The sequence below is a fragment of the Nannobrachium achirus genome, assembly GCF_963921795.1.
Source record: "Nannobrachium achirus genome assembly, chromosome: 7".
NCBI lineage: Eukaryota > Metazoa > Chordata > Actinopteri > Myctophiformes > Myctophidae > Nannobrachium > Nannobrachium achirus.
This window is the reverse complement of record NC_137816.1, coordinates 979,555-1,004,775: the sequence shown is the minus strand read 5'-3', so window position 1 is coordinate 1,004,775 and position 25,221 is coordinate 979,555. Positions and strand designations below refer to the sequence as shown.

At 40.9% G+C, this 25,221-nt stretch overlaps 1 protein-coding gene across 1 annotated transcript in view; it reads right to left on the bottom strand.

Annotated features, from left to right (window-relative positions):
* aph1b (APH1B gamma secretase subunit) overlaps positions 1-14,886 on the bottom strand; it is a 33,093-nt gene extending 18,207 nt beyond the window's left edge. The window contains exons 1-2 of the mRNA XM_080729945.1: positions 14,550-14,886; positions 11,000-11,170 (exon numbers count right to left, since the gene is read on the bottom strand). Of these exons, the coding sequence (XP_080586071.1) occupies positions 11,000-11,170; positions 14,550-14,662 (284 nt within the window). The 5' untranslated portion in view covers positions 14,663-14,886. The remainder of the gene's footprint in view (positions 1-10,999; positions 11,171-14,549) is intronic.
* Positions 14,887-25,221: the final 10,335 nt, after the last annotated feature.

The following is a 25,221-nucleotide window of genomic DNA, read 5'->3' as shown; positions in this document are numbered from 1 at the left end:
ATCAATGTCACGTGACCACGTCACAAATCACATGGTCTACAACTTCAAAATAAAAGCTAGTCTAGCTCTAGTCTAACATCCAAGCAATAGGATCAACAGGCATGCAGACAGGCAGGCAGGCAGACAGACAGACACTTAGAACATTGACATACAGAGTTATAGAATGATGCCAATGACATACACTTTACTAAATATAAGTATTAATAACATTAATGATTATTAGTGCAGTCAGTCTGTACGGAGTAAAATCATCTGTGTTATTTTATCCATTAATAACTCTTGAGAGAGTATGAATTGAATTGGTTCCATTCCATTCTCTCTCTCTCTCTCTCTCTCTCTCTCTCTGGTTAAATCAACACTCAGGTTTTTACTGTGTAGTTTCATGGGTGATATAATTCAGTTTATTATTATGTATTACTTTACCCTATGCTCATACATATATTTAGAATCTATTTCTGATGTTAATGAATTGCATTTTTATAGCGCTTTTCCAAGTGCTCAAAGCGCTTTACAATGGTTCATTCATTCATACATTGAGAAGTGAAGCGGCGAACATTCGACGCCAGCGTCCTCACTTCCCACATTCACACACCAATGGTGGCAAGCTTGCACCAACCAACTCATTGGAGGCAATGTGGGGTTCAGTGTCTTGCCCAAGGACACTTCGACATGTTGACAGGAGGAGCTGGGATTTGAACCTCCGACCCACGGATCATTGGCCAACCCACTCTACCTCCTGAGCTACAGCCGCCCCTAAATGATGTTATATTTGACTCTGTATTTAACTTAAAATGGGGGAACTACAATAAGCACTAGTTATAAAGACTTCCTGGGGTCTATATCCAGGGACACTGTTGATGTCAGAAAATATTGTTTACAGCCTCTCAGTCTAGATTAATAAAAGCATAGCTTTGTTTTTGAGCGAAGCTCCAACATTTTAACCTGACTTTCGCCAGATGGTGGCAGCATTGCTTATGCCTGCATAACGCTCTGCTTTACCATCTGGTCTCGCTCCGGCAGAACCGATGTAAGGGGCGGGCCATTTTTTCAAATTCTATAGCAGGTGATTGGATATGGCCGTCTCTCTATCACAGTCTGGGAGTGCCAACTCCAACCACTCATATTGGCCTGTCTGCATGACGTTGCACCCAGAATCCGCCTCCTGGGTTTCCACGTGGTCTGCAATCAGACTCTATTGGCTCAGAGCCGCTCAGAGCCCGCCCATAGCTGCCGCAGATTGGTCCGGCCCGGGGCTTTACGAGTGTTATCAACTCTGCCGGGAGCGAGCCCAGATGGTAAAGCAGAGCGTTATGCAGGCATAAGCAATGCTGCCACCATCTGGCGAAAGTCAGGTTACCAACATTTGGCATTGGGACGAAACATGGACAAACGCGTCCCGAAGCATGCCCTACATCTGGCCTTCATCTTGTCACATAAGCCCCTTTTCCACTGCAGCTTTAGCACCACACCACAGTACACCACACTACACCACACCACACCACACCGCACCACATAAAAATATCTACATTTTCCATTACACAAAAGTACCCCTTTCGGTAAGAAACAAATTGACCCTTTTAACTGTGATTATAATACAATATAAATTTGTATTACAACTATCATAAATTATAATACACTATAATGGATTATAACTGTGATTATAATACACTATAAAGTATTAATGTATCACTATGATAATTATAATACACTATAATAGATTATAATAGTGGTTATAACACAATAGAATCTATTGTCGTGTATTACAACTATATCCTGGTGGTCTAAATGAAAAGTCAGTGAGTGATCAGTCATTATGAAGTGTTTGGCCCTGTTTGGCCTTGCTCAGACCTACTCTAGATTGGATACCTTTTAGTACCACGTTTAGTACCACTTTCACACCACTCTACCCAGGTTTTTTTTTTTTTTTTTTTTTTTTTTGCTGATGTGTTTTTGTACTTCCAAAAAATGTACAACATTTATGGGTGTTTTTATCCACCTCCCCCGGGGTCCCCAGGAGTTCCCAGGCCAGTGTTCTCTCCATGTAATCCCTCCATCTAGTCTTTGGCCCCCAGACCACCCTATAGGGAGATGCTCAGGAGGCATCTATCTGTACTACAACTTAGGCATTTTATCTCACTTAAAAGAGCCGTTAAAAGATTGCCTCATTTAGCTAATTTGGTTCAGTGTATATTTATATATTTTTAAAATAATTAATTGAAAAATGAATTCACAAGGTGGCACCACATTCCTCTGTTGACAGTTGAGAGCACAATCTGGTATTTACCCTTTTCATAAAATGTGTGTGTAAATTAAGCTACCTTGACTTATGCAGGCAGGCAGGCATGCTAACATTGACATACATATATTATACTGCAATTTGGCAAGTTGCGGTTGGTTGTTTAAGTTGGACTGGTTAAACTGACACAATATGTCCATATGGGCATTCCCACATATGGGCTTAATATTGATGGGTATAAAAGGGATTCTATTGTATGGGCATTCACAGATATGGGCTTAATATAAAAGGGATCAGATGTAGAGGTCATCTCCATATACTGTATGGAGATCTAGGTGATGATCCAGTTGTCTCCATGAATGGATATCCAGGATTTGATCTTTCATGAGGTGATGTCACGACAATGTGATGTCACAATGTCAACAGACAGGTCAACAGCTATTGTATGGGCAAACTCAATATGGGCTAATATTAATGGGCATAAAGGGATACTATTAGTGTGGTTGCCTTAAAAATGCATCATCTGGGACTCAGATGTAGAGGTCAGCTCTATGTATGGAGATCTAGGTGATGATCCAGTCGTCTCCATGTATGGATATCCAGGGTTTGATCTTTGATGAGGTGATGTCACAACAAATGTGATGTCACAATGTCAACAAACAGCAGATATAGACATTGAGGCGTTACTCACGGACAAGATACATACGGTTAAGATCTGTGGATTTTCATTGTAATATATACTAGTAAGACGCCTCAATTCGCCCCAATTCTTGGCCATCTGACCAGTGATGTATATCGGACCAGTTACCCATAGGCCTTACATGGAGACCCCTACTGTATATGGAGATATGCTGTAAGAGCCCCAAAAAAGCTTACTCAGTTATACGTCATGTGAAAGTCCTATGATGTCTATGACATCTGACATCATACCCTTTTATGCCCACATGGAGATCCCTGTCTGTAGAACCAGCCACACATGGGCTGTCTTGGCCATATATGGATTCTGTTAGTGTGGCATGTGGCCGATGTGGCCTCCATATATGGGCATTCCCATTTGAATTTCTGTTAGATATGGGCATAAAAGGGATTCTGTTAGTGTGACATTGGTGAAGCCAGCATGTGATGTCAGAGTGGAAAACCCATTCTGTTCCCCTGACGTTACAGTGACGTCAGAGTATGATGTCAGAGTGACAAAACCCATAGAACCACAATGTCAGGCGTTACATACGGACAAGCTGTGACCGTTCACATACTAATCTGCGACCTCGCAATTATTATTATTACCCATAATAATAATAATGATTCTTAGTTATTAAGGGTAATAATGATTCTTAGTGTGGTCAATAGGCACTCTGTGCTGTTTTATACATTTTTAACTCTGAGAGAGTATAAATGGAACCAAATAAACCCTGTATGGGTCGATTTGGTTCTGTTTATACGCTCTCTCTCGAGTTAAATCAACACTCAGGTTTTTACTATGTAGTTTCATGGGTACTATTATTCAGTTTATTATTATTACCCGCCGTAACATAATTATGCTCATACGTAGGTGTAGAATATATTCTTAGGCCAGTCTTAGGGCTGATTCATACTCCACTTTTAGAGACAAATTTAGTTCTGGGAGTCACAAAATCTTGGTGGCACCGAACAGCTAAATTGATGACGGTACACGCCCCCCGATCCTCTGAATGACGCCATATCGTAGTTTAGACAGAGTCGAACCGAAATAAATTTGGCTCTAAAGTGGAGTATGCATCGGCCCTTAGGCTTTTATGCTATAGGCTAGGTCAGGTCAAGGTCCCTTTCTGCCAACAATGGCACAGGGGAACCCACTGTCACACTGGCAGAGGAGTGAGAGAGATCACTGCAGATTAGGTTGTCTTATAACCCTTAAATTCAACAAATTCTTTCAATGGACTAAAATCTTGTTTTATTGATGGCCTTCCTGCCCTGGCATTTGGCCTTTGTGCCCTCAAAAAATGGACAACACCAATGGCCAATTAAGTGGGCTTGGCCCTAAAATTACGAAATTCCAGGCCTGTCCTGCACATAATTCTACATCTATTAAAACTCTGAACTTTGACCGGGTAGGGAGTCGTGGAGATTGTTGGATTATTATTGTCTAATCGTTATAACAATGTCCTGCCAATCAAAATGTGTCAATATATTTGATGGCATCATTAAAATGAATTTTAACATGGCACACTGACAATCTTCTAGACAATAAAAACATAATTTGATAAAGGTTGCTGACCCAAGGCTGCAAGGTTCAGCACTGGAAATGCATGCATGAAATACAGACATTTGGACAGATCAGTAGGCTACAGTACAGAGCAGTATCTGGACACTACTCATCTCCATAGTATGTCCCTACTGGCTGATAGTGGGTCGACTACTTCATACTGCAGGGAGACATGGTGACATTAACTTGTCACCTTCTCTCTCATGAAGCACATGATGAGGTATAGTGAGGTACTTGATATCTAACCCAGTACCTTCTGAATATGCCTGTGCATTGTATCGTGCTCCTTGTCACTGAGGCTAACCCAGACCTTGTCTGTTTAATGGCAACATGCTGGATTCTGGAACACTGTCACTGTTCCCCAGCAGACTACCATAAAGATGCTGTAATGCGCATGATGACACTGTGTACTGAACTTGTGTGTGAGTGGACTGACACTTTGTCCTTGATGGGGGGTGGCTGGTGAGCATAATGTACACAAGTGGAGACTACATTTAGTCATAGCGAGGCAGACATCACGATAAAATGAAGTTGTTTCAACTTTTTGTTCTCCCAGAGGTCAAATTTAACCTTGACCTGAACTTTAATGTGTGATTGACCTGATATGAAAAGTTAAAAAAAAGAAAAAAGTGTCCAAATCTGAGTCCATTGCTCTCAGCAGGGAACTGATAGATTGCACACTCCAGGTAGGGAGACCCCAGGTGAAGGAGTTCAGATATCTTGGGGTCCTGTTCATGAATGAGAACGGAAAAAGGAGCTTCAGAGCAGCAGGAGCTGGCGGTCTCGGAATCGCACTGTTGTGAAGAAGAGAGAGTTGAGCTAGATTGCAAAGCTCTCAGTCTACCGAGCAATCTTTTGTTCCTACTCTCACCTATGGTCATGGAGTGTGGGTCATGACTGAAAGTAACTCTTTTTATGCATTTGATGTACTGATGTTTATGTATTGACCTTGCTTATTGTTCCGTTATTTTAGAACTTCGCCCACGGAAAGGGCTTGACAGGACACACACTTGTTCACAACTCGTGCTTGGCTGTTATCATTATTTATTTCTCACTTTCTCTCACATATGAACAGCTACACAGGTTATAAACCTAAAATAGAAAGAAATAAAACATTCTCAATATTCATTGAATATACAAATATACACAATGCATTCATAAATTAGCAAACCAAAACACATACAGTATGTCTGGCTACTCTACTAGCTCACAAAAACACACAGTGTTAACTTAAATGTACTGATAAACTAGCAAACCAATACATGTGTTCTACTGACTCACATAGACACACTGGTAAAGTGTACTGTAGTTCTCTCACTCTTACTACTAGTACTACCAAGTGGGCTCGAAATAATAGTGAACTACACTACCCACAATGCTTAGCAACACTGAACATGCCCAGACACTTGTCACTGATTGACGTTAATGTGCCGGCTGGCTACGCTAGCATGGTTGCTAACTAGAAGCTAACCAACAGTCACACACAACCTACAGTAATTAAGTGTCTTAAAGTGACCATTTCAAGTTATAATGCAAACGTTTTTACACAGAAACACTAGATCAAGCTTTGTACATCACTAGCAGGCAGATGTAGTTACAGAACATAAATTACACTCTAGCATTGTTTTACATACCAACGGCCAGTGTGCTCCTGTCAGAGGTCTGAAATGAATGAACGAAGCTTTGCACTCCGCGCCACCTAGTGACTGCTAGTATGAACTGCGCATGCGCATAAGTATACAGTAGAGTACCAGATATGTAATCTTAACATTAAACGTATGAATTATTTCAATACAAGTAGAAACTGTAAATAGAAAATATATAGAAATAGCAAATATACAGTATTAATATTTTAAACTGTTCCCATTTCTTTTATACATTAACTTATTTATATCCATGAATTATTTAAACCCATGAAATTATTTTAACAGGTGACAATTATTTAAATACTAGAGCAAGTGACCAATTGAACGAAACACTTATTATAAGTCGCGTCTGCTAAATGCCTAAGTTGTAGTACAGATAGATGCCTCCTGAGCATCTCCCTATAGGGTGGTCTGGGGGCCAAAGACTAGATGGAGGGATTACATGGAGAGAACACTGGCCTGGGAACTCCTGGGGACCCCAGGGGAGGTGGATAAAAACACCCATAAATGTTGTACATTTTTTGGAAGTACAAAAACACATCAGCAAAAAAAAAAAAAAAAAAAAAAAAAAAAAAACTGGGTAGAGTGGTGTGAAAGTGGTACTAAACGTGGTACTAAAAGGTATCCAATCTAGAGTAGGTCTGAGCAAGGCCAAACAGGGCCAAACACTTCATAATGACTGATCACTCACTGACTTTTCATTTAGACCACCAGGATATAGTTGTAATACACGACAATAGATTATATTGTGTTATAACCACTATTATAACCTATTATAGTGTATTATAATTATCATAGTAATACATAAATACTTTATAGTGTATTATAATCACAGTTATAATCCATTATAGTGTATTATAATTTATGATAGTTGTAATACAAATTTATATTGTATTATAATCACAGTTAAAAGGGTCAATTTGTTTCTTACCGAAAGGGGTACTTTTGTGTAATTATTTTTATGTGGTGCGGTGTGGTGTGGTGTAGTGTGGTGTACTGTGGTGTGGTGCTAAAGCTGCAGTGGAAAAGGGGCTTATGTGACAAGATGAAGGCCAGATGTAAGGCATGCTTCGGGACGTGTTTGTCCATGTTTCGTCCCAATGCCAAATGTTGGAGCTTCGCTCAAAAACAAAGCTATGCTTTTATTAATCTAGACTGAGAGGCTGTAAACAATATTTTCTGACATCAACAGTGTCCCTGGATATAGACCCCAGGAAGTCTTTATAACTAGTGCTTATTGTAGTTCCCCCATTTTAAGTTAAATACAGAGTCAAATATAACATCAGAAATAGATTCTAAATATATGTATGAGCATAGGGTAAAGTAATACATAATAATAAACTGAATTATATCATCCATGAAACTACACAGTAAAAACCTGAGTGTTGATTTAACCCGAGAGAGAGAGAGAGAGAGAGAGAGAGAGAGAGAGAGAGAGAGAGAGAGAGAGAGAGAGAGAGAGAGAGAGAGAGAATGGAATGGAACCAATTCAATTCATACTCTCTCAAGAGTTATTAATGGATAAAATAACACAGATGATTTTACTCCGTACAGACTGACTGCACTAATAATCATTAATGTTATTAATACTTATATTTATTAAAGTGTATGTCATTGGCATCATTCTATAACTCTGTATGTCAATGTTCTAAGTGTCTGTCTGTCTGTCTGTCTGTCTGTCTGTCTGTCTGTCTGTCTGTCTGTCTGTCTGTCTGTCTGTCTGTCTGTCTGTCTGTCTGTCTGTCTGCCTGCCTGCCTGCCTGCCTGCATGCCTGTTGATCCTATTGCTTGGATGTTAGACTAGAGCTATTGATTGATTGATTGATTGATTGAAGAATTTATTAGAAGTTTGCAATAGAAAAAAGTACAGTTTCATGACAGTACAAATCACTGGTACAAGGTCAACTAAAAGGAGATCCTAGAAAGCCGAGGCTTATTTCCACAGGAACCACACTTTAAGTATCTCATATAACATTGAAAGACAGACGGATAGAACATAGTACTTTATCTAGGATAATATCAGTTTCAAAAGCATAACATCAAATACAAAAGGCAGAATACAAAGAAAAAGGGGGGGGGGGAGCATGGGGGCTTAGTCTATTTACAAGTCACGGGTAGCTGCTGTCTGAAGGTGACTTTTCATACCAATTTTGAAGGAGTCTAGGGATTTGCTCTCCTTTAGGGCTTGTGGAAGGGCGTTCCACATGTTGATGGTATAGCAGGAGAACGAGTTAGCGCCTTGTTTAGTGTTAAATCTACGCTGATGATGATTAGTGGAGCTGCCTCTGGTGTTATGATCGTGAACATCCTTGACCTTTAAGAAGTAGTTTGTCAGGTACATGGGAATCTTGGAGGTGTAGTGTATCTTGTACACCAGGCCCATTGCAAGATGCTGTACTCTGTCAGCTACTTTGAGCCACCCCACGCTTTCGTGGTGATGCTCGGTAAGGTGGGTCAGAGGAGGGAGACCAAGCACAACCCTAATTAGTTTGTTTTGGGCTGTTTGGAGCTTTAGCTTTAAGGCAGCTAGACTAGCTTTTATTTTGAAGTTGTAGACCATGTGATTTGTGACGTGGTCACGTGACATTGATGATGCTGATTTTGTTTCCTTGACTAGAAAATTGAATAATGGGCCTATTTTCCAGATTTTTTTGTGCACAAATACATTTTTGTCCATTTTTGTGATTTTCTTATTTGGGTTTTCTCAATTTTTCAATTCTGAACGAAAATTGGAAAAATAGCCAATTACTGTTTCTTTTTATTCAAATTGAATATCCCAATTATACTAAGACACCCTGGCTGTTTTTGTGATTTTCTGATTTGTGTTTTCACAATTTTTAATTTCTAAACGAAAATTGAAAAAATAGCAAATTTTGTTTATTTGATTCTAATTGAATACCCCAATTATACTAAGATCCCCCGGTCATGGGATCTTAGTATAATTTGTGTTATTCAATTTGAATTGAAAAATTGAAAAAGGGGCAAAATGTGATTATTTTGAATTTGTTGGTAGGACAGAAATCACAAAAATGGATTTTTCTATTTTGGATTTAAATTGAATTATCCAATTATACTAAGATCCCCTGACCACACATTTAAAAAATTTAAGCATTTTCCTGATTTTTTTGCAAGCTAGAAAATTGGAAAAATTGGTCCATTTTTTGATATTCGTAATGTGGTAAAAAAATGAAAAATACCTTTTTTAAAGATGTTTTTCCTTTGTCGGTTCCAAATCAAATAATGACAAATATGAATCACACATTTAAAAAATTGAAGCATTTTCCTGATTTTTTTGCAAGCTAGAAAATTGGAAAAATGAACCAATATTTGATTTTATGGGGAGCTAGAAAATTTGAAAATTGAGAGAAAAATGATTTTTTAAAATTGAATTCCTATTGAAAATCTAACGATACTTTAGTACCCTGACCGTATCACCTTTAAAGCTGCAATCTGTAACTTTAATGCCCTACTGGCGTTTTGAACCCAGGTCCGCTGTGCAAGCGCTGAAAGTTCTACTGCTGAGACTATACATAAAGCCTGTGTGATGACGCCATTATGAGTTTCATGCAATTCCACTTGATAACCAGCAGTGGGTCCTATCCGATAACAAGACATGCGTTTGCACTTCTCAATAGAAGAAGCTAGTAGACCAACTACAACCACTGCAGTTGTGTAACATACTCTACAAACAAAATAATAATAGCCATTAACAATAATACAAAAAAAGGTTATGGAATGCAGCTCTAAACCTTTAGACAATGTCACACTTATATCAAAATTGATAATATTCAACTGCAATTTAACCAGGAGGTCACCCTGACATTAAAATTGTTGTGTATTGGTTGTGTATTATTGACAGCCCTAGTTTTGTCCCTGTGGTGCTACCGTCATGCCCCCCTGTCTATTGTTCTACTTCCAGGTACCTGCAGTCTTGTTTACACTAAAGGTGAAGCTACAGTGAATCCATACCTGTCTCCCGTCTCTTTATTATTCTTGGTGTAATATCCAACCATATATGGGTATACAACAAAAATGGTTGATAAATAAACATCTATATGTATCCATATATAAAATAAAAAGCACAACACATTTTAAGTCTTTGTGTACAGGTATACACTAGGGCAGGGGTTTTCAAACTTTTTTTTGTCTCAGGGCACTCCATAAATATGTCCAAATAAATTTCAAATAATTATCTGGACTGGACTGGACTGCTGTCGCGGCACCCCAGGGTGCCCCGTCACCCACTTTGAAAACCCCTGCACTAGGGCAAGCGGCCGTGTCATGTACGACACGGTCATACGAGAAAAGACGTTTCAAGTGTAGACGCAAAATGTGTAACACATGTCTGTCGTACGACATGGCATGTTTGATCAAGTATTAACTCTCCTACTGCCAGATTATTTATTTATTTATTGGGTCTGGTGCCATCAAAAAGCGGCTTACCTTTGCGACGTTATAGCAGATAGACAGACATTTATTTTTTTTATTTTTTTTAATTGTGCAATAGTGCACTTTGGTCTGCCAGGCAGCAGAGGGCGGCGTCATGCGAGAATGAATGTGTTGAAGAAGAAGAAGACCAGTCACTGGCCACAGAGCCTTACAGCCAGAGGAAATCAACAAGGAAGTGAATTGTTCTCCGTTGATCTAACGCATAATGGATTTTTTACACCATCACCGCGGAAAATGTGTGTACAGTACACGGCCGTGCGACCCCTCATCAGCTTACAGTCATCAGACGAACGAACCGAACGAGCGCCGTATTGGCATCGAGGTTCTTTAAAAAATGGGGCGAACGTTAACGTTCAAAGCGTGGGGAGAGTTAATAAGTCTTTAGCCTATCAGTGCTAAAGACTTATCAGTGGATTTTAGGCTTACTTGAGGAGCTTGTAGTAACCAAAGCGGAAGGTCTCCTGGAGAAGCACGGAGAGCACCACGCCGAAGACGAGCAGGCCTTTCTGCTGGGTGGCGCTTTCTTTGTTACTGATCTGAACCGTGATGAACCACACCAGAGACGACAGGAGCAGGGACACCAGCCAGAAGAACGCTCTGGAAGGAAGAGACAACATAAAGATAAAACACATTATTTGGCTTGGAAAGGCTATATTAAAACCCATTCAGAACGGGTACACACATTATTGTGTATCGTTATTTTATGCTTTAACTATTGAAAAATAGCAGATATACAAGCTCACAGCGCGGCACCGAGTGCCGCGCTGCGAGCTCGTAGATCTGCTATTTTTGAAAAGTCGTGAAAATTTGAATTCTGACCCGATTCTATAAGTGTCTTTTGAATCCTTATAAGGTTTTTTGAAAAACCTTTGTTTCTACAGTATGTCAGCAATCTGGCCAGCCATCGTCAAAGAAAAGGTCCTTTTCACTTAACTGGAGCTCAGTTAGTCTGTTCTTGAGAGACAACTATGTCAGTGGTTCTCAAACCTTTTCATGTGAAGGACCCCCAAAATGACATGTATTTGGCCATGGACCCCCCCCCCCATCTCAAAATATCTAGTTCCAGGGACCCCCCAGAAGCAAAATCTGAGTTACAAACGTTCGCTTTGAAAATACATATATTCAAAGATTTGCACACATTTTCACGACTTTTTCAAAAATAGCAGATCTACAAGCTCGCAGCGCGGCACTCGGTGCCGCGCTGTGAGCTTGTATATCTGCTATTTTTTTAATAGTTAAAGCATCCAATAATGTTAGGCCTAAATGGGTTAAATTCTGCTGCTTTGCTGGGTTTTGAATCCTCAATGCTTTGTTTGGGATTTCTACACATTTTCTGTTCTGCCACATTATCTACAAGTAATAATTCATACAGTATCTTTTGAACAAAGACAAAGAGGGGTAGATGTGCTTGCATCAGGGCCAGATGTCAGAACTAAATGTTACGTTCTGACACGCCAGGAGAGGCCTGGACAAAGCGCTCACATCACAGGCACCCAATTATGCGTGTGCGTTTTCAGAATGATTTATTTCATTTTCATACAGTGTGCGACTCCATTCCCTTTGATAAAGCAGCAATAAAATGTGATTTTTACTTAGTAAAGGTGATGCAATTAACTCATACTCTGCGATCCCCGTCGAAACCGCAGATTTCCCGGTGCCATGCCCGTAGATCCCGGAAGTTTAATTAGCTTTAATCATTATGAAAGGATTAAAAGTATTATCGCTGATTTTCGCTGATTCTGGCTCTTTAGGCCCGCCCCTTAACTGTATCCTGCCGTATTTCCGTTCTGGACCGGATCTAGCTTTCCGTATCCTGTCTGAGCCTGGGCCATAGTCCCGCCTCCATTGGTTTACATTGTAACAGAAGAGAAAGCTACTCGGCGATGGAACGCTCGTTTTTCTATCCGATTTTTGCGTTTGGAAACTTTGATCCAGTCTCTACACGCCTGGATTATGATCCCCGCACATATCGTGCGTTTTGTGCGTGAACGTGTCCACGTGTTACCATAGCGCACAGTTGGCTTTTTTCAATGTTTTTTCATGTAAACTAAACACTGGCGGATAAGCAGGAATACAGCGTGGCAACGGATATGTCTATTTCAATGGGGGGTTTTTTATTCGAAAGCTTGTCATCGAGTCTACACGTCTACTAGATGAGTCGCGCACAGATCATGCACTATGCGTGCACGTGCCCACGTTAAAAGGTAAGGACAATTTGGCAGCTGCTTACTACAGCTATGTTTAAAATGGCAGCAAAATTGTTAAGAATGGTAATGATATCAATTGCATGAAACAGTAGCAGATCAGCAATCTCTTAAATACTTATTTGAGTCCGTTTGATATCAGCTACCATGTCACGTTCAAAATCACTTTTCTTTTTCACATTTCTGCATCAAGGAGCAGTTGGACAAGTGTACGGTACTTAATAAAGTGGCCGGTGTGTGTGTGTGTGTCTCCTTTTTAAAATTATAACAGTGACTAATGTGCAGTGGTGTGTGTGAGTGTAACACACACACACACACACACACACACACACACACACACACACACACACACACACACACACACACACACACACTCTTTTTTTAGAAGGGGCAGACAGCTACAGTCAACATTTACACTATTTGTGAGACTTGTGTGCACCTTTCAATGTAGAAGAGCACTTCATCTTTTTTGTTTGGGTATTGAAGTGCAATAAAGGCTGTACACTACGGCGTAAACTTTACACATTTTGCACAGATACATTGGTAAATAAACCAAAAGATTTAATAGGGTTCCATAAAGCAGATACTTTCTTCAAAGAGCCCAACCCTAATCACGATTTATCTGAAGTTCCATGATCATATTGGTGTTGTTTGACTGAGTGATTTAACAGTTTGCAAATAGTGACTTTAAAATGATGCTAAAAGGATAACATAAAAAACACAGTGGGCTTGATTCCACAATCATTTTGGTGTTGCTTCATTTGTAAACAATGACATTAAATTGGGGCAAACCTCTGCATCTCCAATGACATTTGCATATCATTTATTAAATGTAATGATTGCATGATAAATGCATGATACCCCATCACTAGCCACCTAGCTAGACATTGTAGAGAACCGACTGGGTTACGCCGGCGTTGGTGACCTATACTATTACTGTATAAATAGTCACTGTTATAAGTCATCTGTACACAAAATGAGAGGATACACCTAGTGTGTGTTTTGTGTGTGTGTGTGTGTGTGTGTGTGTGTGTGTGTGTGTGTGTGTGTGTGTTTTTTCTTTTTTTTATAGAGCCCTGAGCAGTGGTGTAAGGTAACTACATTTACATTGGTACTGTACTTAATGCAATTTTGAGGTATTTTTACTTACAATACTAGGTTGGAGGTACTTCCAATTTTCAGTAGTTTTACATTTACCGCCACTACATCTCAGTGGAAAATATTGTACGTTTAACCCACTACAATTATTTAAAGACTTTTAGTTACTAGTTACATTGTAGATTTAACGCCCTATATACATTTCGGCCATTAAAAAATAGGGAACAGCAACAAGTTCATTGACTTGAGCTTGTAGATCTGCTATTTTCAATAGATTTTTATACATTTGAAAACATGAAAATGGGACATTCTGCATAATTAAATAACTTTTGGTACTTCAAGTACATTTTAATACCAATACTTTTGAACTTTTTACTCAAGTACATTTAGAATTGCGGACTTTTACTTGTAACAGAGTATTTCTATATTGCAGTATTGATACTTTTACTTAAATAAGAAATATGAGTACTTTCCCCACCACTTTTTTCTTGTCTATTGTGAACTAGCAAAACAGCGGCCTCTGGAGTCACGGACCTCTATGGGTCACCAATATGCGTGTAACAATGTCGCTAGCTAAATGCTATGGGTGAGATAGCTATCAATCAATGCTACAGAACCAAAATAACGTTCCATTGTTGGACTCCTCCACCACCAACACCCAGGCCTCTTCTTACCCTGCTATTAGAAAGATGACTCTGAGCGGGTCTCGGGCGATGGTAAACAGGAACAATGCAATGGCGGGGCCGAAAGCAATGAAGGTACAACCGAAAAACACAGAGGCTGTCATTTTGCTGTTGGAGCTTCTTTCTGGCTCTGCTGCAGCGCTGCCTGTGCGCTTTGTCCTCTTTAGTTTGGTCAAAACAAACACGTTCTCTATGAGAAGAAGCGCGGTGTCCAAGCTATAAAGCGGTACAAACGGTTAGGTGTTGTAATTTAACGCAGTAGATGTCTCATTGTTCATCACACAAACACAATGCGAATTCCGGGGTTTTCCTGTTCTTCCTTCCTGCTCCTTGCTCTGCCTCTGTTTGAGAGGTGGGACGTTCGCGAACGAATCGAGTCTTTTGAACGGCTCTTTGAAATGAACGATGGGATCCGGTTCGCAGTAGGGAGCCGTTCCTTTCTAATGAACGTGTTTGTTTGATTGATTGATTGAAGGCTTTATTAGAAGTTTGCATAGGAAAATGTACAGATTCATGACGGTACAGTTCACTGGTACAAGGTCTACTAAAAGGAGATCCATGAAAAGACTAAGCTTATTTCAACAGGAAACCATTAAAGTATCTCATATAACATTGAATGACAGACAAATAGAACACAGTACTATGCAGTAGATATGTAAAGAAAAAAGAAAACAGTAGGTCTATACAATCAGTAAGTACAGTATATACAATATATACAAGGAAGGGGCAGGTAACAGTAAGGCTAAACAATCAGTATATACAGTATACTGATCAGTATATACAGTAATGGGATAGTAATGTGATGGGAAAAGTACTCAAAAATGCTTTACTTAAGTGCAATGTCGCCTCTGTACTCTGCCACAAGTTGAAGTTCGGCATTAAAATGTACTTGAGTAAAAGTAGGTCTACAAAAGACAGTATTGGTATAAAAATGTACTTAAAGTACCAATAGTAGAAAGTACTCATTATGTTTTACCAATGAATGTAGAAAAATCATTTGAAAATAGCAGATCTACAAGCTCACATATGCGTCGCCTGTAGATCGGCTATTTTCAAATGACAGAAATGTATCATATGGCCAAAATGTATAGGCCAAATAGGAATATGTATAGCTTGAAGTGATTTGCAATCATAATCAAAATCTACAAAGTAACCAGTATAACTAAAATGAGAGTCTTTTGAACGGCTCTTTGAAAGGAACGGATCCCAGAGAACCGGCTCACTTCATAGAGCCATAAATCCCATCTTTACTCTGTTTGAGAGAGACCACGTGATCTGAATAGAGTCATTGCACTAGAAAAAAGGTACTCAATTATTTTTACACACTGCAGTGCAGAAATACTCAGTGTACTCGAGTAAAAGTGCAAATGTATTGTCATCAAAATGTACTTAAAGTACCAGAAGTAAAAGTACTCATTATGCAGAATGTCCCATTTCAAGTTTTCAACATCGCCAAAATGTAAATATTGGCTGTGTTCAGAATAAATGTAGAGTAAATGTAGAGTAAAAGTACAATAGTTGTATCCAATATTTAGTGGATTAGAAGTATACTGTAAGTAGGCTATTGGAAATTGGAAATACTCAAGTAAAGTGCAAACACCTAAAACGTGTAGTACTCAAGTAAATCTACTTAGTTACTTTCCACCACTGTTCATTGGGTGTGTTCCTTATTTCATACCAGGCTGTCACATGATCCATATGTGGAAGAACACTCTTGCCCACTAAACAATGCTCTTATATACAGTATAGTACACCGTTTCCCAAACACTGGGTCGGGACCCATTTTTGGGTCGCGGACACACTTTTGTGGGTCCCTTCATTTTTTTGTTTCCTACATTTTGTTTTGGGGGGTCCTAAAAAGCTAAATATTTCATGAATTAAAAAGAAAATTCAATCATTTGTTAAATAATTTCATGAAGAAATCAAAGAAATTCCATGAATTAGAAAACAAATGTTTAAGAAGTTGTGAAAATAGCCGATCTACAAGCTTGCAACGCAGCGTGAAGTGACGTGTTGAAAACGTGTAGATTTGCACTAGTTTGGGTCGCAAACGTCCTATCTCTCTTTTGTGTCTCTCTCGAACTGAAACGTTTGGGAACCACTGCTATAGTAGAACTGATCATTTTCCAGTGGGTTGGTAAATATGTACATTTCTTAGAACACCCTGAACCACACCAATACCTAAACCAATCTTATACTAACACAAACTTTAATCTTCATATAATGAGCTTCAATAAAGTTCATATCAAGAAAGAGCTAGTCTCAAAACATGACTGCGACCCCTAGTCGATTGAGTTCAGTGGACAGGTGGCGCCATGTTGTGAGCTTTGCATGCAGCTATTAATTTCACGCTCTTCACATTCTCTTTCAAGATGGCATCATTTCCATCTACTGCTGTGTTTCAGAGGTGGACTGCGGACAGTTCAGGAGGAATCTGCTGCCCAGTGCCTACCAGCAACTTGCAATGGGCCTGGTGTACAAGATACACTACACCACTATGATACCCAAGTACCTTTCAAAATACTTTATAAACATTAAGGATGTCCATAATTACAACACCAGAGGCAGCGCCACAGATCACTTTCAACCCAGAGTCAAAACCAACAAAGGGTCAAACTCTTTTTTCTGCTATACCACCAAAATGTGGAAAGCTTTACCGAAGGCCATAAAGGAGTGTGGATCACTAGCATCCTTTAAAATTGCCCTGAAAAACCACTTACAGGCAGCAGCCGTTCGCAACTGGTAAAAAATGAACCTAGCCCAACCCTACCCTCCCCTGCCCCTTCTCTGTATATACTGTTTGTTTTAGACTTACTGTCTTTTTTTGTTTTTCTTTACATATCTACTGCATAGTACTGTGTTCTATTTGTCTGTCATTCAATGTTATATGAGATACTTCAATGGTTTCCAGTGGAAATAAGCTTAGTCTTTTCATGGATCTCCTTTTAGTAGACCTTGTACCAGTGAACTGTACCGTCATGAAACTGTACCTTTTCCTATGCAAACTTCTAATAAAGTCTTCAATCAATCAATCAATGATATCATCAGATAATTTGATATACGTTGGTGATATTATCTCCCCACCAGAAAATACTCGTCTGTGGATCACACACACGCACGCACGCATGCTCTCTCTCACACACACACACACACACACACACACACACACACACACACACACACACACACACACACACACACACACACACACACACACACACACACACACACACACACATTTGAAATGTTTATTTATGACCACATAAACAGAAGTACAAGGAAGCCTCATACAAAGGTCATAAACAATGACAGTGAAGTCAGATAATATGAAAGAACAGCCAGTTAGAAGAGCCTAACCGGCTAATCATTGTTACATTCAATACTTGTCAGACAGCAGACCCAAGTCATGGGTAGAGGAAGCACCGCCTCCTCCAAATTGAGCGGCTTCCTATAATGGCTGACACTGAGCAATACCTTGATAACTGTTTGGCCCTCCTTTTGGAGAGGCCTGCCATTTGTAAGCCCCTCACAACCAACTTGTGCACATGCCCTAGGCTGCCAAAGATAAAAACTAAAAGTTTACATCAGTAGCCTAGCTGTGAGATGGTCTGCACTAGCTGTTCATATTTCAGCACTTTGGTTAGAAAGGCTTCTTCCAAGCTGTAGTCAAAAGTGCAGCCGACCTCGAGAATAAACACCTCCCTAAGGATTTCATTTACAACAAAGACATCAGGAGTGTTAGCTGTAATGTTAGAGAACACAGAATCATCATTACACAGGTTAAACATGCTCGGCTTCACAGCAGTGTGCTTATACAGCATGATGGAGGACATAAACATAGAAGAGATATCTTTTGATATCAAATCTACAATTCTGTCGTGCCTACATATGTAGAGGCCCCTGTATACATGGCAACCATTTAAGATGTGGGACATGGTTTCGGCTATTTGCTCATTGCCATGATGAATACAGTGAGGAGCATGGTTGCCTGGAAACCAGATGGAGAGATTAAGTTTAGTTGGTAAAACCTGTAAGCTTGCTTTCAAAGTAAAGACAACGATGCACTCATCTATGGCAACATTTTTGAACACAGAGTGAGAGACAGAATGGTCTGCCTCAGGGAGACATGCAGTCTTCCCTTGCAATCTCAACTGAGTCCAATGCTGCCTCTGCCTTTGCTGTTGTGCCCACAGGAGGCGACCTCGGGCATTAATCAGTGGAAGTTGGTGTTCTGTTCCACACACAGTCATAGTTGCTCTCACAGAGATACTGGGGTCAGATATAACATTCTCTGAGACAGCCACCACCTCAGAGTTAGGCCCTACCCACTCCAAGGTAACATCAGCCCAGCAACACAAGTCATTTAGGTCCGGCCAGTCTGACCACACACCAAAGCCAGGGGAGCGACTGTCCATTTTTCCATTCGGTTTTCTCTTGAAACCAAGGAAGTTAGAGTCCGAGCCACGAGCCAGAGGGACCTTGCGTCTTTTTAGGTCCAAGAATAGAGAAGAACGCGCAAGCATTCTCACATAGTGGTCATCACTGTTCAGCATATTCAAATGATGGGAGAGCCGTGTAGCAATATAAACCCATTCGAAATTGGGAACACCCAGACCACACCCTCGCCTTTACTGTGAAATATAATGTCACGTGTTGTGTGTGTGTTTAGGCCAGTCCACTGCCTCACTAGATGTACAGTTTTATCAGTCAAATCACATAGTGATTTTCGTGGGACATGCACATTGGAGAATAGATGTTGTACTTTGGCCAGTGCCACACGCACGCACGCACGCACGCACGCACGCACGCACCCACGCACGCACACACACACACACACACACACACACACACACACACACACACACACACACACACACACACACACACACACACACACACACAGTGGTGAAAACATCATCTGCATCTTTGGCATGGCAGAGATACAAAGAAATGCTCAGTGCCAAATATCAGATCTGAAATCTTATATGATATAAATAAGAACATGCATCTGTAATGTCACAGGCAGCATGTTTGGGTTATATGGTTGTTGTGAACACAGTGGTCAAGAGATGCGGTTTGCACGCACATCCAAACATTTCGACGGGTGGATCAAAATAGAGACACTGAAAAGAAGAAAAGCTGGTCTGCACACTGTCCTAATGCTCCCAAAATATTGACCCATTTAGGCCTGAACACATTATGACGCAATATTTTATGCTTTAACTATTGAAAAATAGCAGATATACAAGCTCACAGCGCGGCACCGAGTGCCGCGCTGCGAGCTTGTAGATCTGCTATTTTTGAAAAATCGTGAAAATTAGATTTTTGACCCGATTACATAAGTGTCTTTTGAATCCTTCTAAGATTTTTTGAAAAAACGATGTTTGTATGTCAACAATCTGGCCAGCCATCATCAAAGAAAAAGGTCCTTTTCACTTAACTGGAGCTCAGTTAGTCTGTCCTTGAGAGACTACTATGTCAGTGGTTCTCAAACCTTTTCATGTGAAGGACCCCCAAAATGATATGTATTTGGCCACGGACCCCCATTTCAAAATATCTAGTTCCAGGGACCCCCCCCCCCCCCCCCCCAGAAGCAAAATTTTAGTTACAAACGTTCGCTTTGAAAATACCTATATTCAAAGATTTGCACACATTTTCACGACTTTTTCCAAAAATAGCAGATCTACAAGCTCGCAGCGCGGCACTCGGTGCCGCGCTGTGAGCTTGTAGATCTGCTATTTTTTTATAGTTAAAGCATTCACAAATTTTAGGCCTAAATGGGTTAATAACAGAGCGGTAACAAAAAATACAAAGGCCTCGTCAGGTAGTGAACAGTGGCGTCAGTTCAGAAAAAGCTAAGGTATGGCAACATGACTGGTGTCTTGCACGCGCGTGCAAGACACCAGTCATGTTGCCATACCTTAGCAACAGGCACGATACATTTATTTTAAGAAGTACATTTTATTTTTTCCTCCGTTTCTACGGTTTCTTGGGCAGCCTGGAGCGGTTGTTCAAGTGCAGCTAAACTTGGCATGTTAGTAAACGTGCCACAATTAACAATAATGCATTGCACCTGTGCAGCTGACCTGCGGAACCTGGGAATATACCATTCTGTCAAGATGGGGAGAATACAAGTGTGGAGAAAACAATTATAATACCGTGTTAAAGTGACCATTTTGTTTAATTTTGCATTTGTAGTTATTTTACTGTAATTTAACAACATAATAACCAGCACAGATAGACAAAGAGACATTCATGGATTTATATTTAAAAGTAACTTATTTTCCCCCCTGGACCCAGGGTATGGCAGCTGCATACCCCTGCCATACCCAATTGACGTCCCTGGTAGTGAAGCCACCCACAGCTTTCAGTTCTCAACAACACAGCACTAAAGGACGGGCACGGGTTCCTTCCTCCTGGTTACATGAAATACAGAATTCGTTTCCTTGTTTCTTCTGAAACGTTCAGTGTATTACACTGAACTCCCAGGTTCAGGTAGGCAGGCAGTACTCCCTGCCTGCCTACCTGTCTGACCTGAATTTGACATTTGATGCCCCTGATACACTGTGGGGAGAAGGACACAATGCAAAACAAGGCTGGGAAGATTTGACATTTTACAATATACAAATACCAAATAAATACATAACCTGTGACCGAATCGCTGCTGCAGCTGTGTTAAGTGTATTACAGTGCAGCTTACTACAGCAGTATATACAATCAGCTGTAACTTAAAACAGGGGTCTTCAACAGGGGGTCCGGGACCCCTAGGGGGTCCTCAGAGTTACTACCCTTTTTATATTAACCACTTGAACCCTAGCATCCATATTCTGAGAACTTTAGCCAAAAATAGCAGCGCCGAGACGTTGTGAGACGTTGTGAGATCGGCAAAGAGCTTTGGTGTAGAGGGGAAAAAGAGAAGACTAAGTACAGAGTGAAAGTTACGTTCATTAAGTATTGACGGTTCAAGTGCTTAAATATATGAAAACACAAATTGACATCAATCTAAAATACACTGATTGTGCTGTTAAACAATGAAACTATATGGAATCTTTGAAAGGGTTGTGGGGGTCCCTGCTTCATCTCTCTCTCTCAACTAAGGAGACCTTGGCCTGAAAACATTGAAGACCCCTGACTTTAAAGGACCACAGCCGCTTGTGGAGGCAGCTGTTATCTGCTGGTCACTTGGTGTCCGTGTCACAAACAATCTGTCGGACGGCTCTACAAGGCATAAGCCTTGTTCAGCAGCCTGATGACAGGTGGGTGCTGTCAGGCTGGTCTCCACTCTGACATTTACTCTTCCTTCAACCTACCTGTGGATTATACTTAAGGACAAGTGACTTAATTGGACCTTAGGAAGGACCTAGCTCTTCATTGGACCTGCCTGTGACTTGTACCAGGGACAAATGACTTGAACCTTTTTTTCTTTGTTCTTCCTCATGGACCCACTCACGTGCACACATAGATAGACATCAAAGGGGGTTTGAGCAAGGAGCCCTTTTATCCGTCTGTATAAAGCGCCCTCTCCAGACCATGAATGCACTTTTTACTTTGGTGAAAGAAATGCAAATTATGCCCTCTTTCCATTCCATACCTGAAGGCAGCATACAAGAGAATTGCCTTGTCCAAACTCTCCTGAACTTGAATGCAGCATCTTATGTTGAAAGAATTGCCCTCTCTGTGTAGAAATCCATGCTGTATGCCACGTTGCATTTTTATGCTTAGCTTAGTGTGCTATATCAAGTACTGAAAATAGCCGACCTCCTGCGACGCGTAGTGAGTTTGGAGGTCTGCTATTTTCAATATTTTCACCAAAAGCCCTTTTACATATTTCAGCCCCTGCCTCTCTAACATTCTCTGCACGTCCCTGCTGTGGATTATACCAGGGACGATTAACCCATTTAGGCCTAGAATTATTGAATACTTTAACCAGTGAAACATAGCAGATATACCAGTAAGACTCCCTAATCGGGAGATAAGCGACCGTTGGTCGCTTATCTCCATAAATAGAGCAAAAATGTGTTTTTCCAAAATCTTCCTGATCCATGTTGTTGACATGAGTGTAGACATACTGTGTAGTGATTTTCGTGATTTTAGGGCAAAATCTGAATCGGCCTCATGGTGGCGCTAGAGGGCCATGTGAGAAATGAGGGGTGGGGTCTCCTCGCCGCCAAGGCGGACGAATAGGTACCGGCCCCGGCTCTCCCGGTCGCTCCTAGCCCGAGTTACGGCATTTTATGTGAGCTGCAGTGGCAGGGGGTCCTCCACTGGGGGCGCCACCACTTTTGCATCCGTTCTGGAGCACCAGGAGTGGGTGGTCCCCGGGAATGCCCCGTGAGCAGCCCCGTTGGGGTGGTCATTTGGTCATTTTTGCACATTTGGTAATTTTTTACACCTGGGGGTCCCCCAGGGACCTGGGGGTCCCCGAAACTCCGGGGGTCCTTGGAGGTTGTAGTTTGGCAGGCAAGGAGTGTGTGTGCAAAATCTGGCATGGATCGGGGCAACGGTTGCAGAGATATGAGCAGGGCAAAAGTGTGACGTGTGACGTGTGACAGAGGGAGTGACGGAGGGAGTGACGGAGGGACAGCCGGTGGAGGTTTGGATAGTGTGCAAGTAACTGCGACCTACGGTCGCAACAAGCTCACAGCGCGGCACCGAGTGCCGCGCTGCGAGGTTGTAGATCTGCTATTTTTGAAAAAGTCGTGAAAATGTGTGCAAATCTTTGAATATATGTATTTTCAAAGCGAACGATTGTAACTCAAATTTTGCTTCTGGGTGGACCCTGGAACTAAATATTTTGAGATGGGGGTCCGTGGTCAAATACATATAATTTTGGGGGTCCTTCACATGAAAAGGTTTGAGAACCACTGACACAGTAGTCTCTCAAGAACAGACTAACTGAGCTCCAGTTGAGTGAAAAGGACCTTTTCTTTGACGATGGCTGGCCAGATTGCTGACATAGAAACATAGTTTTTTCAAAAAACCTTTGAAGGATTCAAAAGACACTTATAGAATCGGGTCAAAATTCTAATTTTCGAGATTTTTCAAAAATAGCAGATATACAAGCTCACAGCGCGGCACCGAGTTTTCAATAGTTAAAGCATAAAATAATGATACACAATAATGTGTACCCGTTCTGAATGGCCCATGTCCTTTTGTGTGTTTTTCTTTTCTAGCACCTTAATTAACATCCATAAGTTCCGGTATATCATGCACTGTACATCTGCTGCTCATGTACTTATCTCAGGTACCATGTGTGTAAATATGTGTAGATATCTTGTCTTCTTTATTTTTTTAATCTCCTTTCCCCCTTGGCCTCCCCCGTCTTCCTCTTCCCCTTCTTTTATTCTGTGGTAATATAAACACGTTACGATGGGGATCTATGGGGTGATTCATTAGAGATCGGGTGATGGTAACTGTGCATGAAAAATTATTTCACCCCCAGATAACCTGATTCTGATATTGTAATACTGTCATAGGCTGCATATTTGAGTTATTGCTGTTGTGAACACAGTGCCATAGCTTTCAGGTCTCAGCAGCACAATACAATAGGGGCACATGGTATATGTTACATCTACTGTATTGTCAGGGGTGACTACTCCCTCAAGTCTATAGTTTCTTTCTATAGTTTCTCTCTCTCTCTCTCTCTCTCTCTCTCTCTCTCTCTCTCTCTCTCTCTCTCTCTCTCTCTCTCTTTCTCTCTCTCTCTCTCTATGCCCTTGGGGCTGTTTGGAGTTGGTGTAGGCCGGGTCTGAGAAAGAGGGGAATCATCTCCTAGCAGGCAGATCTATAATGCAGAATAAAGCCCCCCTCCTTTTTGTAAATGTTGTTTTGTTTGTTTTTAATTCAGAATGACTGGGGTTAAATAGTGCCCCCATCTTGTCTGTAGGGCTGTTTGGATTCGCCATGGTCAATAATTTCATACATGTGAAAGGGAACTTAGGTAACACACATGGACTGGTGGGTGCTGGGCTAAATAGGCTCTAGAAAAAGGGAGGTAGACCCTGCACACCAGAGTAGGTACAAAATGTCTGTTTTGGCCGACAACGTTTCGATCGTGTTGTGGCTCTTCATCCTAGCAGGCTAATTGTTGCTGTCCCCCTTATATGAACGAATGAATGAATGAATGAAAGATTGGCCCATCCCATATGGGACACATTACACAAAAAGAAAGCAATTGACATTAACAATCCTTCCTGTTCATATTGTAGTAGAGCGAGTACAGCATCTTGCAATGGGCCTGGTGTACAAGATACACTACACCTCCAAGATACCCATGTACCTGACAAACTACTTCCTATAAGATCAAGGATGTTCACGATCACAACACCAGAGGCAGCTCCACTAATCACCATCAACGTAGATCTAACACTAAACAAGGCTCTAATTCGTGCTCCTGCTATACCAACAACATGTGAAGCCTTAAAGGAGAGCAAATCCCTAGCCTCCTTCAAAATTGGTATGAAAAGTCACCTTCAGGCGGCTGCTACCCGTGACTTGTAAATAGACTAAGCCCCCATGCCCCCCCCCCCCCTTTTTTCTGCCCTTATTTGATGTTATGCTTTTTCTGCTTTTGAAATGTATGTTATCCTAGATAAAGTACTATGTTCTATCCGTCTGTCTTTCAATGTTAGATGATATACTTAAAGTGTGGTTCCTGTGGAAA